Source organism: Colletotrichum destructivum, chromosome 9 (assembly GCF_034447905.1).
Source record: "Colletotrichum destructivum chromosome 9, complete sequence".
NCBI lineage: Eukaryota > Fungi > Ascomycota > Sordariomycetes > Glomerellales > Glomerellaceae > Colletotrichum > Colletotrichum destructivum.
The window spans coordinates 583,029-602,050 of NC_085904.1; the positions used below are offsets into that span (position 1 = coordinate 583,029).

Sequence of the window (19,022 nt, forward strand, 5' to 3'; positions counted from 1 at the left end):
GTTTCTTCTTTTTTTCTTGTTCATTCTCCTTCAACAAACATCAACAGGGTTGATTCTTCAACAGCTCAGAGCGGGACTCCATTTTTCACTACTTCACTTCTCCAAACCAAACCAAACCGTTTTCCATCTTTCTCCTCCTCCTACCTCTCTCTCTCTCTCTCTCTCTCTCTCTCTCTCTCTCTCCCTCTCCCTCTCCCACCCGAACATAAAAAAACAAAAACAAAAGACAAACTCATCACCTTTTCACAATGGTCCCTCCTCGTTCTGGATCCGCCATGGGCATGCGCAGCCGCGGCCCGGTAGAGCTCAACGTCAACCTCGCCAAGTCGTACGAGATCCGCGGGCCCAAGTCCCCCATGCCCAGATCCCCCCTGAGAGACGTCACCCACGAGGACCGCGGCAGCCGCGGTGGTTCGTACGAGGACCGCCTCGAGGGCGCCATCCACGTCCTCCGCACCGAGGCCAACGCCCTCATGGCGCTGACGCAGCTGTACGCCTCGGAGCGCGTCTGCCGCGACGGCTTCCACCGCGCCGTCGAGGCCCTCGTGCGCCACCGCGACCACCGCGGCAAGGTCGTCTTCATCGGCGTCGGCAAGTCGGGCTGGATCGCCAAGAAGCTCACGGCCACCTTCAGCAGCCTGGGCCTGCCCGCCGTCTTCCTCCACCCGACCGAGGCGCTCCACGGCGACCTCGGCATCGTCGGCGAGCACGACACCCTCATCATGATCACCTTCTCCGGCCGCACGCCCGAGCTGCTGCTGCTGCTCCCCCACCTGAGCCGCAAGTGCCCGCTCGTCCTGCTCACCTCGCCCACCTGCATGGAGACGTGCGAGATCGCCAGGCAGCGGCCCGACCTCATCTTGCTGCCCGCGCCCATCCCCGAGTCCGAGAAGGAGACGTTTGGCGTCTCGGCCCCGACCACGTCGACGACCATGGCCATCGCCGTCGGCGACGCCCTGGCCTACGTCGCCTCCAAGGAGATGTACCCGTCCGTCTCGTCCGTCTTTGCCAAGAACCACCCAGGCGGTGCCATCGGCCAGGCCTTCAAGAGCAAATAGACCGACAGTTGAGGGGGATGTTGTGTGTGTGTTTGTTGAGCGGGTCAAGTCACTTCTGTTTTAAAGGGGCGGGGCGTTTTTACTTGTTCGGGGTACAGGATCTCCGTCAGGTTGTAGGGAAACAAGAGCTCATGCTGCTCACTGGGTGTTTTTTTCTTCTTTTTCTGTCTCAATCTTCTTTGTACATATATCTTGCTGGGATGGGTATCACTTTGTCAGATCAAGCGCGTCTTTTGGGGATCTCTATAGAATTCCTCTCAATTATTCGATACCACGATTCAGACCAAATCTTTCATCTTGTGTGGTGCATACAAAAACCCGGAGGGCATCTCATTCTTAGTGCGATGAATAGTAAGAGCTGAAGCAGGACCAGTATAAACCGATGTAATGATTCTCACAAGGTCTCGAGTAAACCTAATCGAAGTTGGGGTGATTACCCCCACGTTGAAAAGTGCAGTAGTAGTAGCTGTTCAACCTCACCAATTACAGCAAATAACAGTGATTTGCCAAGATGATAATCATATCATCCGGATGGACGTTGCAGTTGCCTTCACGCTAATGCAGGGCAATGGCGAGACTGTCTCGCATTGACACAACTGCCACAGTAGCTCACTTGCGGTTGAGTGCTCAGCTTTCTTCTTTTCCTGCATACTGATTGCCTGGGCCCCTCGTTCACCGTCGTACACAACACACGCGTATTACCGCCTGCAGGAACTTCAGATCGGGATGCCACCCTCCCCCCCAAAAAGCCCCCAAAGCTTATTGCCGGTCTACGATGCCGACTGTAGGTAGATAGACTTGCCCAAACTCCCTCAGGTCTCACCAGCAGAGAATCCCAAACGAACAAGTTTCTTTTGCGGAGCTGTTGCCACAGACTGGTGGGATGGGGGTGCTTCACTTTGCTCTGCTTGCTATGCTTGCTATGCTTTCTTGCTTCTCTTGCGAGAGATCTGGGACTTCGGGACATCCACCTGCTTGTCACAAGCAATCTCCATGAGTTTGTTTTGGCTTCTGCAGCCAGACAGACCCTCCCCCCCTCATCTCCCTATCTTCCTCCCCTCCCCCCTGTCTTGGACGGATTCAGTTGCAATTTCTCTCCCACACAGCCCCAGACGCGGCTCTCGCCGCCCTTGTCTTGTTCCCCTGTCAATCTCACATTGGCAGAGGATGGGATGCCATGCCATCTCGTCTTCATCCTTTCCATCCCCCCCCCCTGCAGAGAGATCGCCCGTGCATATCCAGTCATCCATTTGAGTCGGGACCAAGGGCCGACAAGGGCTTCCCGGCAACGGGTCTCGCCTGCATTCGCATTGCTGCAAACAGCGCGCGGGGGCCCACCGCATACATCGAGACGCGAGTCCCTTAAAACGGGTCTTGTTATAGTAACGCCCAGCCCGTCACGGCACGTGGGGTTTCGACACGTAGTGACCGGGGAGGGGGGGGTCCTCTATGTTCTACTACCTGTATGTGCGTGCACTGCTTTTGTACGCACGCAACTTCAACCGGTGGGGCCGCGAGGATCTCGTTGATTCAGGAGTCCTCAGAGAGATTAATCATGTCTGGGTCTACCGCTGCGGCGACGCTGATCCGCGCCCAAGGAGACGAGACCCCCCCCCCCCCCCCCCCCCCCCCGTCGATCAACGGCGCCGGGGGGGTCCCTAACCTCGAGCAAGTTCGTCAGCCACCCGCGCGGGCTGGCGTCTACAACGACGTATGCCATGTGGGGAGTGGAAGTGTTGGGTTGGGTTGCTGAGAGTGAGACTTACACCAGACGTCAATTCATCCAAGACAAAACAAGACCATGCCTTGCCTTGCACACAGCAAGCGAGAATAGCGGCCCTCTCGGACCTCTTTCGCCATCCTGATAGGGTCAGTCCCCCGTCCTTGAACGGGCTCCTTTTTCCCTGCTACCTCTCTGGTTCTGCCGGCTAGTTTATCACTTCCATTGTCAACCGAATCTTTCCCTCCTTTTCTCACCGCTTGGAAAGAAGGAGAGAAAGGCTACACATGCCAGACCATACCCATACCATACCATACCATACATAGCAGTATGAACCACCACTAACTAATATGTCGAACCACTTGCAAGTGCCTGATCCCGCCAGGCTGCAGTCTTCCCCTCTGAAGGGGCAGAAGCAGACCAGATTCGCCCCCCTCCCGCCGAGGCCTCCTCTGCCTCCTCTGCCGCCACCGCCGCCGCTGGGCCGGCACTCCTGCGTGAACCCCCGGAGCTCGTGGATGCGCAAGAGCCAGCGCTTCCAACCGCCTCCCCCTTCCGGCCGCCTCTCCCGCCTGCCACGCCTGAGCCGGCTGTCGTACTACCCGGTCGCCAACGAGTACATCGAGGGCGTCTTCAACGAGAAGACGGCGCTGCCGCCGAGATGGTCCTTTTACGTGCCCGACTTCGACTTCGACGTCGAGGAGTTTGACAAGTACGAGAAAGCCCTCAGCGGCGAGAACGGCGGCGAAGGCGGCGACGACGACGACGAGGACTACGGCGGCGTGCCCACCGCGCTCAAGGCCTTCCGCGTCGACTTCTGGGACGGCGACCCGGCCGACCCCAAGAGCTGGTCGACGGCGTACCGGGTGTTCGTCGTCGGCATGTTCGCCTTCACGACGCTGGCGACGGGCATCTACTCGACCGCCTACTCGAGCGGCATCCCCCAGATGTCCGAGGAGCTGCGCATCACCAACCCGTCGCTCCCCTTGCTGGGCATCTCCCTCTACCTCGTCGGCCTGGCCCTCGGGGCCCTCATCATGGCGCCGCTGAGCGAGACGTTCGGGCGGAGGCCCATGTACATCGGCGGCCTGACGATATTCCTCGGGCTGATCCCCGTCGCCGCGCTCGCGACCGACTTCACCACGGTGATTGTGGCGCGTTTCCTGGGGTGAGTGCGCTTTCTCGTCCTTCCCCCTTGTATAAATCATTGTATAAAACCCGCTGCTCCATGATCAATATATTGACGAATAGTCAAGTGCCGTTGCCGGAAGTGTCATGCTGTCCAACGTCGGCGGCTCCATCATGGACATCACCAACCCCAAATACCTACCCCTGGCCATGTCGGTGTACTCCTTCGGCCCTCTCAACGGGCCCGTCCTCGGACCGCTCATGGTAAGCAGCACCAAACCTCCGTTACGGGTATCATCATCATCACACAGACAGTGTAGAGAAAATGAAAAAAAGGGGGAAAACAAAAGGGGGAAAAGGGAGGAAAATTACAAAGGCTAACGGTTTGTGACAGGGCGGTTTCTTGGTCGAGGCGTTCGGCTGGCGATCCCTCAACTGGATGTCCCTCATCTCCACGGCCGTCGGCGCCCTCTTCATCATGACCGTCCCCGAGACGTACCGGCCCACGCTCCTCCGCAAGAAGGCGGCCCAGAAGCGGCGGGAGGAGGAGGACCACCGGTACTGGTCCGACTTTGACGACACGGTGCCCATCCTCCGCCGGATCCGGACCGCCGTCTCGCGGCCCTTCATCCTCTCCTTCACTGAGCCCGTGCTCATGTTCTGGAACGTCTACATCTCCGTCATCTACGCCATCGTCCAGCTCGCCTACGTCGCCTTCCCCATCGTCTACCAGGACGAGCGCGGCTGGACCACGGCCATCTCCGGGCTGGCCTTCGTCGGCGTCTTCGTCGGCATCGCCCTCGTCCTCGCCACCGAGCCGCTGCTCCGCAGGCTCGTCAACCGCCAGCCCAAGAACCCCGAGACTGGCCAGGCCGAGCCCGAGGCGACGGTCCTCCTCATCTGCGTCGGCGCCGTCCTCGAGCCCGTCGGCCAGCTCGCCTTCGCCCTGACCTCGCTGCCCGTCGAGGTGCCCTTCTACTGGAGCGTGCTATCCGGCGTGCCATTCGGCTACGGCTTCGGTCTTGTCTTCATCTACGGCACCAGCTACATCTCCAAGGTCTTCGGCATGTACGCCACGTCCGCGTCGGCCGGGAACCTCGTGTTCCGCTCCATCCTGGGCGCCGTGCTCGTGCTGGTGGGCAAGAGCATGTACGCCGCGCTGACGCCGCGCGTCGCCGGCATCGCGGTCGGCGTCGCCGAGGTCGTGCTCATGCCGGTGCCCTTTATCTTCTTCAAGTGGGGGAAGAAGATCCGGCAGAGGAGCAAGCTGATCCGGACGTTGGAGGAGCAGGCGAAGAAGATGGCGTGATTCTTTTTTTTTTTTGTTAAAAAACTCTCTCTTTCTCTGTGCCACGGAAGAAGCAGCCCGGAAAGATACCCCTTTTTCCTTATGTCGATCAACTGAACAAAAACCCGAACTGAACTGAGCTGTGAACCCAGTCACCATATTCTTGTAGAAATAGTTTCCTCCCATACCATGTAGTTAAAGAGCTCTTCTTCGAGATAAATATTATCAATGATTATAAGAAAGTCTTTTTCGCGCGGTTTCGTTGATCATTGGGGAGTCGAGGCGGACTGACTGCTTTCCTACGCCGAACACAGCTCCAGCTTCTCTCTCCAGCACAGCCTGACCCAGTCGGATTGGGATTGCGGTGATGGGGGGTCATCCTCGTGAAGTGGACAACTCTCCGCATGGCTTGAACTCCTTTCTCTCCGGCCATCCTTCCAAATCCTGGTCCGCAGCAGCTCGAGGGCAACGGAAATGTTCAGCATCGTGTGTTTGGCCAGCATGCTCTCCAAATACCCCTCCACCAGGCGCCGCCTCGCACTCGTCGCCATGCTCTCACACCCGAGCACGAACAACGGCCATATCATCATGGTGGCAGCATGCGTGTCGATGGGCACAGCAGCGATCATACTTGAAAGCTGCTCGACCAACGCCGACGGGTGCTTAAACGGCTGTTCCGTCCGTAGCGTGCTTGGGTCGTTCTCGTCCGCGCGGGACAGGAAAACCTGCGTGGCGAGGCCATGTGCCAGGGCTGCCGCAAGGCAAGCGTTCGAGTCTCTTATCTGGAGACTCCCGGCCGAGGCGATCAGATGCTCGGCACAGCCCGGTTGATGTCGGGCTGGCGGCAGGTCGCGGCAGCAGGAATCGAGCGCCTCTAGTAGCCGGCGTCGAGACTGGACGAACTCTTCCGGCGTCACCCTTTTGTTGATCAAGTCGCTGACCAGAGACGCCGAGTCCCCGACCAAGGGAAGAATGTGCGTCGAGTAGCCAAAGACAATGTCGGGACCCCCGTCGAAGGAGACGTGGCAGTGAGGCACGACGAAGTCTCGCCAGAACTGATGATCGAAGACCGGCTTCCTCGCGCATGGGACACAGCATAACGTGTCGATGTAGGCCATCATCTTCGTATTTATCGCAAGCATGGGAGTCGGCTGATCGACGTGGAAAACGCCGCCCTTTCCTTGCACCGCCCGCCGTCTCTCTTCCAGCTGGGCCTTCATGCCTCTCAGAAGGGGTACGATGGACGACGTAGGCGACCCTTGCATCACCTCCAGGCCGACCAGTGCCGAGGTCGCGGCCATGGCTTCCTCGGTCAAGTAGACCGGCAGAGTCTTATGCGCGAAGGACAAGGCGGACTGCTTCACGCAGGCCACCATGCTGGCGAGCGCCTTTTGTTTCCTCTCGAGGACATCGGTCGGCGTAGCGATTCCCAAGGTGTGAAGGTGGGAGGCCCCGGCGGCGAGGATAGCCGGCAGGAGCACGGAGTTGTTCCTCAACACGAAGGCGAGATAGGGGCCGCGTATGCTGGCGTACTCGTCGGGGTTAGGGTATACCAAGTCTGGAAGGGACTCGGCCCAGTGAGTGAAGATGTAGACGTCCGACGAGGAGTGGAGGCGTGGGCCGGGGGACGGATTCCGTGGAATCGACGGGTGCGGCCGACGCCCAGCCGAAGTCCTCGACGGGCCGACTGTCAACGAGCTTCGCGGCTTGATGATACTCTTGATCGGACGTCGAGGATCCGGGTCGATGTCGCTGATCTCAACCCACTTGAGCTGGACCTGGTAGCCGCTGCACGCTACGCCGCGACGGCCGCACTGCGTGCAGTACGGCCGCGTCTCGTCACACTTGATGCGGGCGGTTCGACATGTTCCGCATCCTGCTTCACGGTAAGACAGAGCTCGGAAAATGTCGAGGGGGACGCCCGGGTCTCGGAGCGGCCGTGTCCGGCGTGGGGCTGACTGACCCTTTCTCGAGCGTCTGTGGACTTCTTGAGAGGCCATCGTGACGCCCGTGCATGGCTTGACGCGGGCGGTGTGTGTATAGTTTTGATAGGACACCCTGGGACTTTTCAGCAAGTGCCGTTGTTATAACCATAGTCTATAGTTGTTCGTCACTAATTAGGGCCTGGCTCTGCCAGTAAGCGACGGTTGTGGGGGATCGTGTATGAACAACATCGGTGAACAACATCGGTGGTCGAGAGTGTTTTTTGGTCGCATGAATCGTCATGGAACGCGACCTTGGTTTCGACGCCAGATACCTTTTTACCTCCGAGACGGTGGATTCCTGGAGGGTCGCGTCCAATAGAAACTCGGCAGGCGAGTCAGCCGTCTGATTCAATAGCAAGTTTCTGTCTGTATGCATGTACAATTGACTCTGCTAGATACTGACAAGACAAACAAGGCTATTATTGTATTTATTGGTTGGAATAATAGAAGAGAAGGGTCTGTGAGAGAAAATGATGGAGAAATTGAACTTTGGAGAAGAGTAAAGGCTGGTATGTGTGGTTATAAACAAAGGATATGCACAAGTCAAATTCTTTATGACTGTAAGGACGTTACAGGAATAGAATCGACTAACGGCATTTCTGCGGAATTAAGCCAATACGAGCTCTCAGGTTATTGCATACTGCTGCCATTTATGAATAGGTTATTACTACGCAAAAAGCTTGGGATGCTTTCTAAAGGCCATGTACTGCGCGTAAGCTAGTTTAAATTTTCCAGCATCTGTAAATTTAGCGAATGAAGAGCCGTTTGAAGCGGAGAGTCCATGCCCTTAAACATTACTTGCCTCTCAGTATCTATCAACGTGGAGTGGGACCGGATATCGTGGAATCAAAGCTCTCAGAGTAGAGATGCGGGACAAGTGCCGTGTCTATTGTTAAGTGGCAACCGACAACTTCGCCCTTACCTAAATGGTATTGTAAAAGATATTGACGAGGCCTCCTCAGGTCCTTCAACGATGATAATGAAAATGAGGATTGCCCTAGAGCTACGGTACCAGTAAAGGTGGTCAGATACCTAAATCTATCTTGGTGTGGCTTCACACACTGAGACGTACTGTAGATCCTTCCCAACACAGCCCACGAGTCAGCACTAAAGTTGGCGCTAAAGACGTGTCCAGCTTATGTGCCATCTCTCGTAATCAGCCGTGAGACCTCTCAAATAGGCATCCTGCATAGACACGCTGGAAAACGTCCCTTGTGCCACTTCAAGGTTCTCTCATATATCTGGTTGTTTCCCCCGCATCTAGAGCGAACGGCTTCTGCTCCTCACCACCAGGCCGCCTCTTGACTTGCGGAACCTACGGAACCTACGGCAAACCAACTGTGCACACACACAAATACACACAGAAACACATATACACACGGCGAGCGTTGCATACACCGTCATGGACCGTGCAGGACTCCTTCAAACGCTTGCCTCGGCGGAAGCGTCGCCGAGGAGACCGATCCTGACCTACGTGAACGGCGACAACACCTGGCTCATCTCGATCCCGAGACCCGACGCCGGCGCGAGCGGTGGCGGCGGTAAGGCCTTCTACCACATCCTGCTGGACCCCTGGCTCGGGGGTCACTCGGACAGCTTCTCCAAATGGATCCTGCGCATGCGGCTCAAGCAGGACGCAGCGCTCGGCAGCATCGGGGCCGTCGAGGACTGGATCCGGGACACGGAGACGGCGTGCGGGGGCGCCAAAGGGGCCGAGGAGCGGTGGTGGCTCGACGCGGTGCTCATCACGCACCTGAACGCCGACCACCTGCACGAGCCGACGCTGCGGACCTTTGACCCTTCCATCAGCGTCTTCGCCGTGTCGGGCGCCGCCGCCGCGGTGTCGGCGCTGAAGCATTTCGACAACGTTGCGGTCGTGCCGGACTTTGTTCGCGGCGAGACGTGGCCGGCCACCCCCGGGATGCCCGCGTGGCTGTCCGTCTTCCGCCTCCAGGACGAGAAGGGCGCATACCCGTACATATACCACGCCATGATCATCGGGACGTCGTCGTCGTCGTCGGCGGCGGCGGCGGCGGACGGGGGCAAGGACGAGGTGATCCTGTACACGCCGCACGGCGTGGAGCCCGAGATGGTGGAGGCGGCGATGAGGGCGAACCCGAAGGCCAGCATCGTGGCGATGATGCACCCGCTCAACGAGTGCGGCGTCGGCGTCATCTCCAAGGGGGTCGCGAACGGGCTGAAGATTGAACGGCAGAATGGCGTCCGCCACTGGGTCAACACGCACGACGACAAGCTCCAGTACACGGGGATCCTGGGCTACTTCATGCAATACGGACGGAAGACGCTGGAACAGGGGCTCGAGGAGGAGGCCAGGGAGAAGGGCGGGGAGCAACGGAGGCCCAACTACGTCGTGGTCGGAAACGGCGGGAGTCACATCTTGACTTGAACAAGAGTCCGTCAAAGTAGATGAGAGAGAGACTCTGTCTGTGATGAGGAGCCAGCGATTATGTTAGTAGTCTCTAGTTGTGTTTTTTCCAATAATAACAATTGTGCAGACACCGCAGCGGAACGTTGTACTGTAACGCAACTCCACAACACATTCCGCAGATCGACAGGCCTGGCTGATAAAACAGTTGCAACTCAAGAGTCGCTGGACCCGTGAAGGGTTACGAAGGATAATAAATCGACATCAAAAGGATACGATTGATGGCAACGCCAAAAGATCTCCTCGACGGGGAATTGAACCCCGGTCCCCTGCGAGCTGTTGCTATGCAATGACAAGCAGATATCCTAACCACTAGACTATCAAGGACGTTGTTGTTTGATGGCGGGGGTAACAGTGTTCGGTGTAGAAGAAGCCAGATTCGGTGAGTAGAAGAAGGGTTGATGCAAAAGGCAAAAGAATCTCCTCGACGGGGAATTGAACCCCGGTCCCCTGCGAATCGTTTAAATGACAAGCAGATATCCTAACCACTAGACTATCAAGGATGTGTTTGATGATTATCGGGGTGGGGTATTACCTTAAGTACCGCAGTCCCACTGAAGCCTAACTTGACCCTCCCTAAGCCCGCCAAAGACAAAGGTAAATACCATGTCATCTTCAACAAAAGCTGGTGGCGAATGCTAGGGGAAACTGACATTGGGTCATTAAGGTATAACGTGCCTGTTCCAGTAGCTGTTCGTCTTAGAAGAGGCTAGTAGGGACTTTGGCGATGCGGCTGGGCGGTATGCTATCTGCTGTGCCCCAAGCATATGCTCCTGCCACCTCCCCTTGCTGCATTGCATGCATGCATGCATGCTTGCTTGCTCACCGCAGTCGACAGTCGGGGCCAAGCTCTTTGCTTGTCTTGGCGACGTGCTGCCAAAGTCATACGGGCGGTGGTTCTCTTGGCCTGGTACGCACGTCGCAATCTCAATCGGGGATGGGAATCGGCGCCGTTAGGCTCGGGGCACAGCCCCAAAGTCAAACCTGCGGAAGCACTCTGTCTGTGGTGGTGTTTTCTCTTTAACAACCAGCCATGCTCAACGAGTAAGGAGGCCTTCGGGATAGTGGGTATGATGTCTGCTGCTGTGGCTCTAACAACCCCCGTCCCCCGGGTGCCCCCCCCCACCCCAGCATGTAAAGACGACCCGAACCCCCTTGCTGTACTTGTAGCTGTAGCTGTGGCTGTGTGGAGTTGGGGTCCGTCCGGGCTGGAATTAGGAGAAGGACAATCATACCAATAGGCCCAACTTACCTGCAACCCGCCGAATTTCCCCCAAAAAGGCGCCGAGTTTCCAAACCCGCCGAGTCCTCCCCCCCCTAAAAGGCCTTGTTGGTTTTGGGACAACCAGGGCTCGATGACGCCACACAACGGCGGGCTTTGGGCACTCGCTTCTCTAGCTTACCGTCAGCCAGGCTGAGAGAAGTTAGAACACGGATGTCGAAAATCAACTGGCGTTTCTTTCAAAACCTTTCGGGCAGCTGACTGTGTGCCATGCCAAACCGGCCCCATTCTCCAAGAGTCCATCCAACTTATCCAACTTATCCAACCATGAAACCACAGTCCGATGCGGGGGAGGGTAGTATCCACCTCGGACCGCAGTGGATGACAGGTCCAGACCCTCCAACTCAACCAAACAACCGGGAATCCAGGCTGCGGTGGTAGTAGTTGGTGGTGGTGGTGGTTGTGGTAGAAGTGGTAGAACTAGCAGTGGCAGTGGCCAACCGGCGCATCTCAGACCAACACGACACTAGTCGAGACACGTCAAAGGCCACGCGTTAAAGAGTCTAACGGAACTTCAAGAGTCTAACGGAACCTCGAGAGTCGATGTTCGATGTCGAATCTCAACTTCCCGTGGTACGGCAACGAACAAAACCCTTCCAAGACCGCGCTTTTGCGGTCAGTCTGCTTGGCCGGCAAGCCACCGGGAAAGGAGCGTGACCCTCCCTCTCCCTATCCATCCTCAACTTTCGTCGGGCCTCCCCCCGACGGCTTTTCTTGGCAAGCGAGCTGGCTGATTTGGAGAAGGATTGCCCGTCCGGCCATCTTGGCTTTTTTCCCTGGACCGAAACCAACTGTATGTTTTCTCGCCCATATCAAATATCACGCCGCTGGCTCGTCAGCACACCGGCTCACGAGCAGCGAGGCGGGCGTGATGCACAGCTGCACATCACACGACGGGCGCAACCCTTCCCCCTTCACCCCTTCACCTCACTGCCCCCAAGAGCTCCAAGCCACTCCGGCGGCATCTCTAATTCTCTCGCCGTGTTGATCGTTTGATCCTCTGGTGTATTCGTACAAATGCCAGCCCCACCCTTCCCCCCCCCCAGGGCCCCTGGCGCCAACCCCAAGAGATGTGCAATCCCTCCCTTCTCTTCTCGAGGTGTGAAGCCACTTTGCAGCCGCCAAGCCGCTTGTCTCTGACTTTCCCGGGGGGGGAGGGGGATACGGATGCCAGTCACCACGGTGCCGAAGACGGAAAGGTCTAGATCCCACCATGGTGAGATGCAGCAGCTCAACGACCAACCAGCGAAGGGAGCTACAAGACAGCTTCCTCTCTTTGGGGGGGTCATGGAGACGGGGGGGCATGTCTTAAACTTGCTCACCCGGCTGATCCGCCTCTTGGATTTAAAGTTGGGTTGTTTTCTCTCCACCTCGTCCGGACTGTTCCTCATTTCTCGTAACCTTCTTGTTCGGAAGGTGGAGAGAAATACGCCATCAGCCCCGTTGAGGATATATATATATATATCAAATTCCGGCGTCCTTCATCGGTCCCCGCCTTGAACAGAACACACACCGAACAATTCTTCTCCTTTTCGTAACGGGGGCAGTCACAGTGCAAGAACAAAGAACAAAACATCATGTCGACCACGGCGGCGGCGACGGCGGCGACGCCCACGCCGACCGGCAACCGGGCCCCCTCGCAGGGCGGCATCTTTGAAGGGCTGGACCCGTCTGTCTACAACCCGTCGGACCCCATCATCCTGTTCATAATCCAAGCGGTGCGCAAAAACAACAATCGAACCCGAAGACAGGTTTTCCCGAGAGTCGCGCAGCTAACAGTGAGTGGCCGTGCTGCTGCTTAGACCATCGTCATCGCCCTGACGAGGCTGCTGTACTGGCCTCTGAGCAAGATCAACGAGCCAAAGGTCATTGCCGAAGTCATCGCCGTGAGTTATCCTTCTTCCTCTGTTCTATGATTGGCGTTTCATACGCTCCCTTGCGTTCCCATGAGTTCCTACAAGTTCCCATAAGTTCCCATGAGATCTATGCGTCAGGAAAGCTGACCCCCCGGCACGCAGGGCATCCTGCTCGGCCCGTCCGTCTTCGGCCGTATCCCCGGCTTCACCGACGCCATCTTCCCCGCGAACTCGATGGCGCCCTTCCGGCTCGTCGCCAACATCGGCCTCGTCCTGTTCCTGTTCCTCGTCGGGCTGGAAATCAACCTGTCGTTCCTCGTCGGCAACTGGCGGACGGCCGTGAGCGTCGCGACGCTCGACATGGCGATCCCCTTTGGCTGCGGCGTCGGCCTGGCCTACGGGCTGTATCACGAGTACAGCGACGACCCGGGCATCGCACCCATCTCGTTCGGCGTCTTTGCGCTCTTTATCGGCGTCGCCATCGCCATCACGGTAGGAGAAACACCCCCTCCCAAAGCGCTATATCTCCTTTGTCTCCTCCCCCCGCCCTCCAACTAACACGTCCCCAGGCATTCCCCGTGCTCTGCCGCATCCTGACGTCCCTTAAGCTCCTCAACACGACCGTCGGCGTCATCGTGCTCACGTCGGGCATCACCAACGACGTCGTCGGCTGGGTCCTCCTCGCGCTCTGCGTCACCCTCGTCAACTCGGGCGCCGGCGTCACCGCCGTCTGGATCCTCCTCGTCTCCGTCGGCTTCGCCCTCTTCCTCGCCTACGCCGTGCGGCCCTGCTTCATGTGGGTGCTCCGACGCACGCGCAGCCTCGAGAACGGGCCGACGCAGGGGGTCGTGGCGCTGACGCTCGTCATGGTGCTCGCCTCGGCCTTCTTCACCTCCATCATCGGCGTCCACAGCATCTTTGGCGCCTTCATGGTCGGCCTCATGTGCCCGCACGAGGGCGGCTTCGCCATCAAGCTGACGGAGAAGATCGAGGACCTCATCGCCACCCTCTTCGTCCCCCTCTTCTTCGCCCTGTCCGGCATCAACACGAACCTGGGCCTGCTCGACAGCGGCAAGACGTGGGGGTACGTCATCGCCATCATCCTCGTCGCCTTCTTCTCCAAGGTCGTCGGCGGCACCGCCGGCGCCCGCATGAACGGCCTCGTGTGGCGCGAGTCCTTCACCATCGGCACCCTCATGTCCTGCAAGGGGCTCGTCGAGCTCATCGTGCTGAACATCGGCCTCCAGGCCAAGATCCTCAGCACGCGGACCTTCACCATGTTCGTCGTCATGGCGCTTGTCACCACCTTCGCCACGACGCCCCTCGTCATGTGGCTCTACCCGCCGTCCTACCAGCAGAAGCTCGAGCTTTGGAAGAGGGGCAAGATCAACTGGGACGGCACGCCCATCGTTCGGCACGGCGCCGACGGCGAGGACGAGGCCAACGAAAGGAGGGAGCCCGCGACCAAGCTCCTGGTCTATCTCCGGACCGACGGCCTGTCGAGTCTGCTATCCACCATCTCCCTGTTCACGAGCGGGCAGGGGGGTGGTCCAGACTCGAGAAAAGCAGTCGTCGATGACAAACCTCATCGGAGCGGAGAGAAGGGTCTCGTCGAGCAACCGGTGCACATCCCCGGGGACGGCGACGGCGACGGCGACGACGAGAACGAACTACCCCCGCGTGAACTCCTGCGCATCCACGGCTGCCGCCTGGTCGGGCTGACGGAGCGCAACTCGTCCGTCATGAAAGTCTCGGAGATCGAGGAGTACGCCGGCCACGACCCCATCATCAAGGCCTTCGGCACGTCGGCCAGCACCGCCAGCAGGGACGTGCTCGTCTCGGGCCAGATCGCCGTGGTGCCCGAGGACTCGTACGCCGGCACGCTCGCGGCGCAGGCGGCCCGGCTCGGCAGCGACCTCGTCCTGGTGCCCTGGAGCGAGACCGGCACCGTCTCGGAGCTGCCGTCCTTCTACAGCGCGACGACGCGGGGGAACCCGATCACGAGCGGCGACTTCCCGAGCCTCGTGGCGGACGTGTTCAACGAGGCCAGGCCCGTCGCGGCCGTGGCGACGTACATTGACGCGACGCTCCTCGAGAAGGCGGACGAAGCGGCCGCTGCGGAGTCCTCCGGCGGCGGCGGCGGCAGCGCCAGGAGGGCGAGGCAGCAGCAGCAGCAGCAGCAGCTCACGAGGACCGCGTCGGGGGCCGTCAGCGTGTCAGAGCAGCAGCAGGACCCGTCGGCGGCGCGGTTCTTCTCGGCCGAGAGGCGCGGCAGGAAGCTGATTCGCGTGCTCTACACGGGCGCCGAGGACGACCTGTTCGCGGTGCGGCTCGGCCTGCAGCTCGCGCAGAACGAGAACCTCGACGTGGACGTTGTCGACGCAGCCGACCCGGACGCCGAGGCCAACATGCAGTTCGTCCGGATCCGGTCCCGGATCCACGGCTCCGTCGCCGGCCGCGTCACCTTCAGCAAGCTGGATGGTGCCGCCGGGAAGGAGACTGCCACGGCGGCCATCGTTGCCGGGCTGTTTGCCCTGCAGACCGGGGAGAAGAGGCCAACGACGTACGTCCTCGGCCGTTCCGGCACGACGCACCAGCACCAGCAGCACCAGCAGCAGTACCAGCACCAGCAGAGCGCCGGGCCCAACACGCTCGGAGACTCGTCCGTCGTGGATCCGCGGAAGACGCTGGGGCCGGTCGCCGCCGAGTTCATCTCCGAGGTCCAGAAGACCGGCGCGGCCAACGTGAGTCTGCTGGTGGTGCAGGCGAAGCGGCCGGCCAAGGACCCGAACGCGATGCAGCGCAAGGCGAGCGTGGATTCGAGCAGGGACTAGATGCCGGGCCGTGGGTTTTGTTTTACGAGACTGACCATAATATGATATCCCCCCTTCCTCCCCGGGTGGTTTTGAAATACATCTGATTTGATTTATGATGCTGCCCCCCCACTTCCCAATGACCCTGTTCCCTGAGTGCAGGATATGAGGGCATCGTCGCGATGGATCCTCTTCAAATCCCGTTACCCTAACGATCCACCTCAACGCACACATAATATTCCCACAACTTGCTTCGCCTGTCATCCAACAGACGGATCATCAGCGCCGATGGTTTAGTGGTAAAATTCTCCGTTGCCATCGAGCAGCGTCGGGGAGCCGGGGGTTCGATTCCCCCTCGGCGCAATCTTTTGTTTTGTCGTGATGGTTCATCGTTCCTAAAGGCGGTTTCATTTAATATTTAGTTGCATAACTGGCCGGCGGCAGTCGTAGGGGTTTAGAGGACGTCCTCCGCTCTGTGGTCTATTACACGCTTTCTTAAAAATTAGCAATCGCAATACCCTTTCTGTTTTACAAGGCACTAAGTATAGCAGTAAGTAGCCATTATAAAATGCAACAAGCAACTCTCTCTTTTTATGCAGCTTTATGATAGATAGCATGTTTACTTGTATGCGGAGTTGCGACCTTTGAAGCACGTCGGTCAGGTTGTCTCTGAATTGTGTATAAGAAGATCGTTCGTATTAGACTTCCTCTCAGCGCTATTGATGAGCACCTATTTGTTTGTGCTTGGATGAATGCTGCATTATGTTTGAATGTTTTAATGTTACTTCTAGCCACTAACAAAACAACTAGCATAACAAATGCTGGCTGGGTTTATATCATCTCAACCACCATCCCCTCACGTTAAATCCCAATGTCCCTTCGGCAAACTCACGCAACAGCCCCGGCCGAGTATCTCTCCCTTGTCCAGGTGACGAGACGCTATGGCGATCGCATCATAGCCACTGTCGGCTCTGCCGCTTTGGGTGCTTTGGCCCCGCCGGGACCTGACCCCATCATCCCGCCAGCCGCCGGAATGCCGGGCGATATGCTCCCCCCTCACAACCCCCCATCAACCACAACACCACTACCACCCCCCTTCCCCTCCATCCGTCTCTCTCGCCTATAGGCCCTTGCTTCATACACACTACGGCATCTCGATATCGTCATCTCTTGACCTTGAGCTGGGACGACAGCGTAGGAGCACCATGTCTAACAGCAACCGGCGGCTAGGCGGGCGGGGCAGTAATAATGCTCTCTTCTTGATGGCCCTTGCGGTCGGATCCCTCGCGGACCTGGTGTGCGGCACGCAGTTCCAAGTGCAGCGTCCTGGTGATGTCCGATATCAAGAGCCGGAACTGGAGATGCCACGTCCTCGAAAGGAGCATCCCCTGGCGCACATGGGACGCCTGGCATACGACATGGACGCCGCCGCCGCCGCCGCGATGACGATGACGCCGCTGCTGGAAACGTTCCAGGTCGCCGAGCCGGTCCTCCTCCCGTCGGGCCCCGCCGCCGCCGACGAGGCCGTCACGGTCACCCTCATGGACCACCAGTTCGCAAACAGCTACGGCAACCCCTTCGTCGGGACCTACGCGCCGCCCCGGGGCCTCGACTTCGACCACGTCGTCATCAACTTCACCGTCGAGGTCCGCGGCCGCCAGTTCGACCGCTGGGGCAGCGCCTACCTCGGCGACGTCAACTTCTTCTCCACCTCCACCGCCGAGCCCACGCCGCGCGGCATCACCTGGACCTGGATGAAGGACGTCACCCCTTACCTCTCGCTCTGGAGGGAGCCGCAGACCCTGCTCTTCCAGCTCGACAACGTCGTCAACGACGTCTACACCGGTCTCCTGAACGCCACCCTGACGGCCACCTTCTTCAGGAGCCCCGTGCAGACGGGAGGCCAGCCGCCCGCCGACCTCATCCTCCCCGTCTCGAGGGCGACGGCGGCGCGACGAAAGGCCGGGGACCCCACCGCCGCACCCGCCGTCGCCGCCTCTGCCGGCTACTGGACGTACCCCGAGGAAGACGCCACCGCTCTCCTCCGCTTCCCCCGCAACGTGAACCGCGCCGTCTTCTCCTCTTGCGTCAAGGCGCAGGGAGAAGAGGAGTTCTGGTGGTCCAACGCGCCGCAGTCCGCCGCCGCCGCCTTCGAACCGGACGTCGGCACCTACCCGGGCTACTCCCCATTCCGCGAGGTCCAGGTCCTCATCGACGGCCGCCTAGCGGGGGTGCGATGGCCCTTCCCCGTCATCTACACCGGCGGCGTCGTGCCCCAGCTGCACCGGCCCGTCGTCGGCATCGACGCCTTCGACCTGCGCGACCACGAGATCGACATCACGCCCTGGCTGCCGCTGCTGTGCGACGGCGCGGACCACACCATCGGCCTCCGCGTCGTCGGGCTCGTCGATGACGGGGAGACCAGCGCGAGGCTGTCGGACACGACGGAGAGCAGCTGGTATCTCGTCGGCAAGGTGTTCCTCTGGCTCGACGACGACGAGGACAGCGTCACGACGGGCGTCGTAGGGGGTGACGACGACGACGCCGCCAACGACGACGACGACCCAAAGATCGAGTTCTTGCAGACACTCACACGCAACGCGACGGGCTTCAATGAGTCGCTCGAGTACACCGTCGCGGTGACGCGGCACTTCTCCATCACCTCGCAAGTGAAGACGCAGAAGGGGAGCGGCACGGCGTCCTGGAGCCAGCGCCTGTCGTACTCCAACGCCGGCGGCCTCTACGCCCACGGCCACGGCGCCGTCAACACCTTCTCAACCACCGGCGAGGAGACGTCCGGGAGCCCCGGCTGGGGGGGCTACAAGACGACCTTCTCGTACCCCCTGCACTGCAACACCACGACGTTCCTCCTCCCGCAGGGCAACCTGACGCTCTGGGCCCGACTCGACCAGGGGTTGAAGCTCCACGTCCAGGGCAACACTGTCTACCCGACGGGCCTCGAGGCGTTCCAGGGAGAGGGCGGGACGGGATGGGCCGGCAGCGTCGTCGACACGGACAGAAACGGCACGGCGAACTACTCCCGCTACGCGGACAACTCGGTCACGTCGGGCGCAGGACGGACGCGCCAGGTTTTCCGCCTCAGCGGGCTCGATGGCGACGGCACGTTCGAGACGCCGGGGACGGAGCTGTACTCACGGGACGTCACCGCGTACAACAACACCGTCATGGCTGATAAAGAGGTTATCACGGACAAGGTTGCCTGAGAGAGGAGGTAGACTTCTAAGACAGTAGTAGCATGTAACATTTATGTTTTATTTGGCTTGCTTTGGAATGGCAGTACAATGGCCTAGATGGAAAGGCCCCTTCGTTTGAACAGTTTCCTGTCGGACACTCCTTAAGCTCGTTCCGTGATCAAGACCCCCCCCCCCCGCCTATCCACCCTCCATTGCCCACTGACTGGCCATACCTCGCATACGGAGTCACAT

General features: G+C 59.2%; 6 protein-coding genes across 6 annotated transcripts; 5 read left to right on the plus strand and 1 right to left on the minus strand.

Annotated features, from left to right (window-relative positions):
* Positions 1 to 248: 248 nt before the first annotated feature.
* Positions 249 to 1,058, plus strand: CDEST_13283 (Putative SIS domain-containing protein; the record flags this gene model as incomplete). The annotated part of the gene is made up of 1 exon (XM_062929439.1): positions 249 to 1,058. One exon carries the CDS (start codon positions 249 to 251, stop codon positions 1,056 to 1,058), a length of 810 nt encoding a protein of 269 aa, XP_062785490.1.
* A 2,070-nt stretch (positions 1,059 to 3,128) lies between these two features.
* On the plus strand, positions 3,129 to 5,406 carry CDEST_13284 (Putative major facilitator superfamily, MFS transporter superfamily; the record flags this gene model as incomplete). The annotated part of the gene is made up of 3 exons (XM_062929440.1): positions 3,129 to 3,946; positions 4,035 to 4,170; positions 4,301 to 5,406. The coding sequence occupies 3 exons, from the start codon at positions 3,129 to 3,131 to the stop codon at positions 5,213 to 5,215; spliced, it is 1,869 nt and encodes a 622-aa protein (XP_062785491.1). The 3' UTR covers positions 5,216 to 5,406.
* A 1-nt stretch (position 5,407) lies between these two features.
* On the minus strand, positions 5,408 to 7,194 carry CDEST_13285 (Putative zn(2)Cys(6) fungal-type DNA-binding domain, fungal transcription factor; the record flags this gene model as incomplete). The annotated part of the gene is made up of 1 exon (XM_062929441.1): positions 5,408 to 7,194. The coding sequence occupies one exon, from the start codon at positions 7,192 to 7,194 to the stop codon at positions 5,494 to 5,496; it is 1,701 nt and encodes a 566-aa protein (XP_062785492.1). The 3' UTR covers positions 5,408 to 5,493.
* A 1,169-nt stretch (positions 7,195 to 8,363) lies between these two features.
* On the plus strand, positions 8,364 to 9,792 carry CDEST_13286 (Putative ribonuclease Z/Hydroxyacylglutathione hydrolase). The gene has a single exon (XM_062929442.1). It carries the CDS (start codon positions 8,582 to 8,584, stop codon positions 9,584 to 9,586), a length of 1,005 nt encoding a protein of 334 aa, XP_062785493.1. The 5' UTR covers positions 8,364 to 8,581; the 3' UTR covers positions 9,587 to 9,792.
* Positions 9,793 to 12,484: 2,692 nt separating this feature from the next.
* CDEST_13287 (Putative cation/H+ exchanger, sodium/solute symporter superfamily) lies at positions 12,485 to 15,667 on the plus strand (the record flags this gene model as incomplete). Its single annotated transcript, XM_062929443.1, has 4 exons — positions 12,485 to 12,625; positions 12,710 to 12,793; positions 12,926 to 13,255; positions 13,333 to 15,667. 4 exons carry the CDS (start codon positions 12,485 to 12,487, stop codon positions 15,595 to 15,597), a joined length of 2,820 nt encoding a protein of 939 aa, XP_062785494.1. The 3' UTR covers positions 15,598 to 15,667.
* Positions 15,668 to 16,602: 935 nt separating this feature from the next.
* On the plus strand, positions 16,603 to 18,903 carry CDEST_13288 (Putative peptide-N4-(N-acetyl-beta-glucosaminyl)asparagine amidase A). The gene has a single exon (XM_062929444.1). The coding sequence runs from the start codon at positions 16,782 to 16,784 to the stop codon at positions 18,798 to 18,800; it is 2,019 nt and encodes a 672-aa protein (XP_062785495.1). The 5' UTR covers positions 16,603 to 16,781; the 3' UTR covers positions 18,801 to 18,903.
* The last annotated feature ends 119 nt before the right edge of the window (positions 18,904 to 19,022 follow it).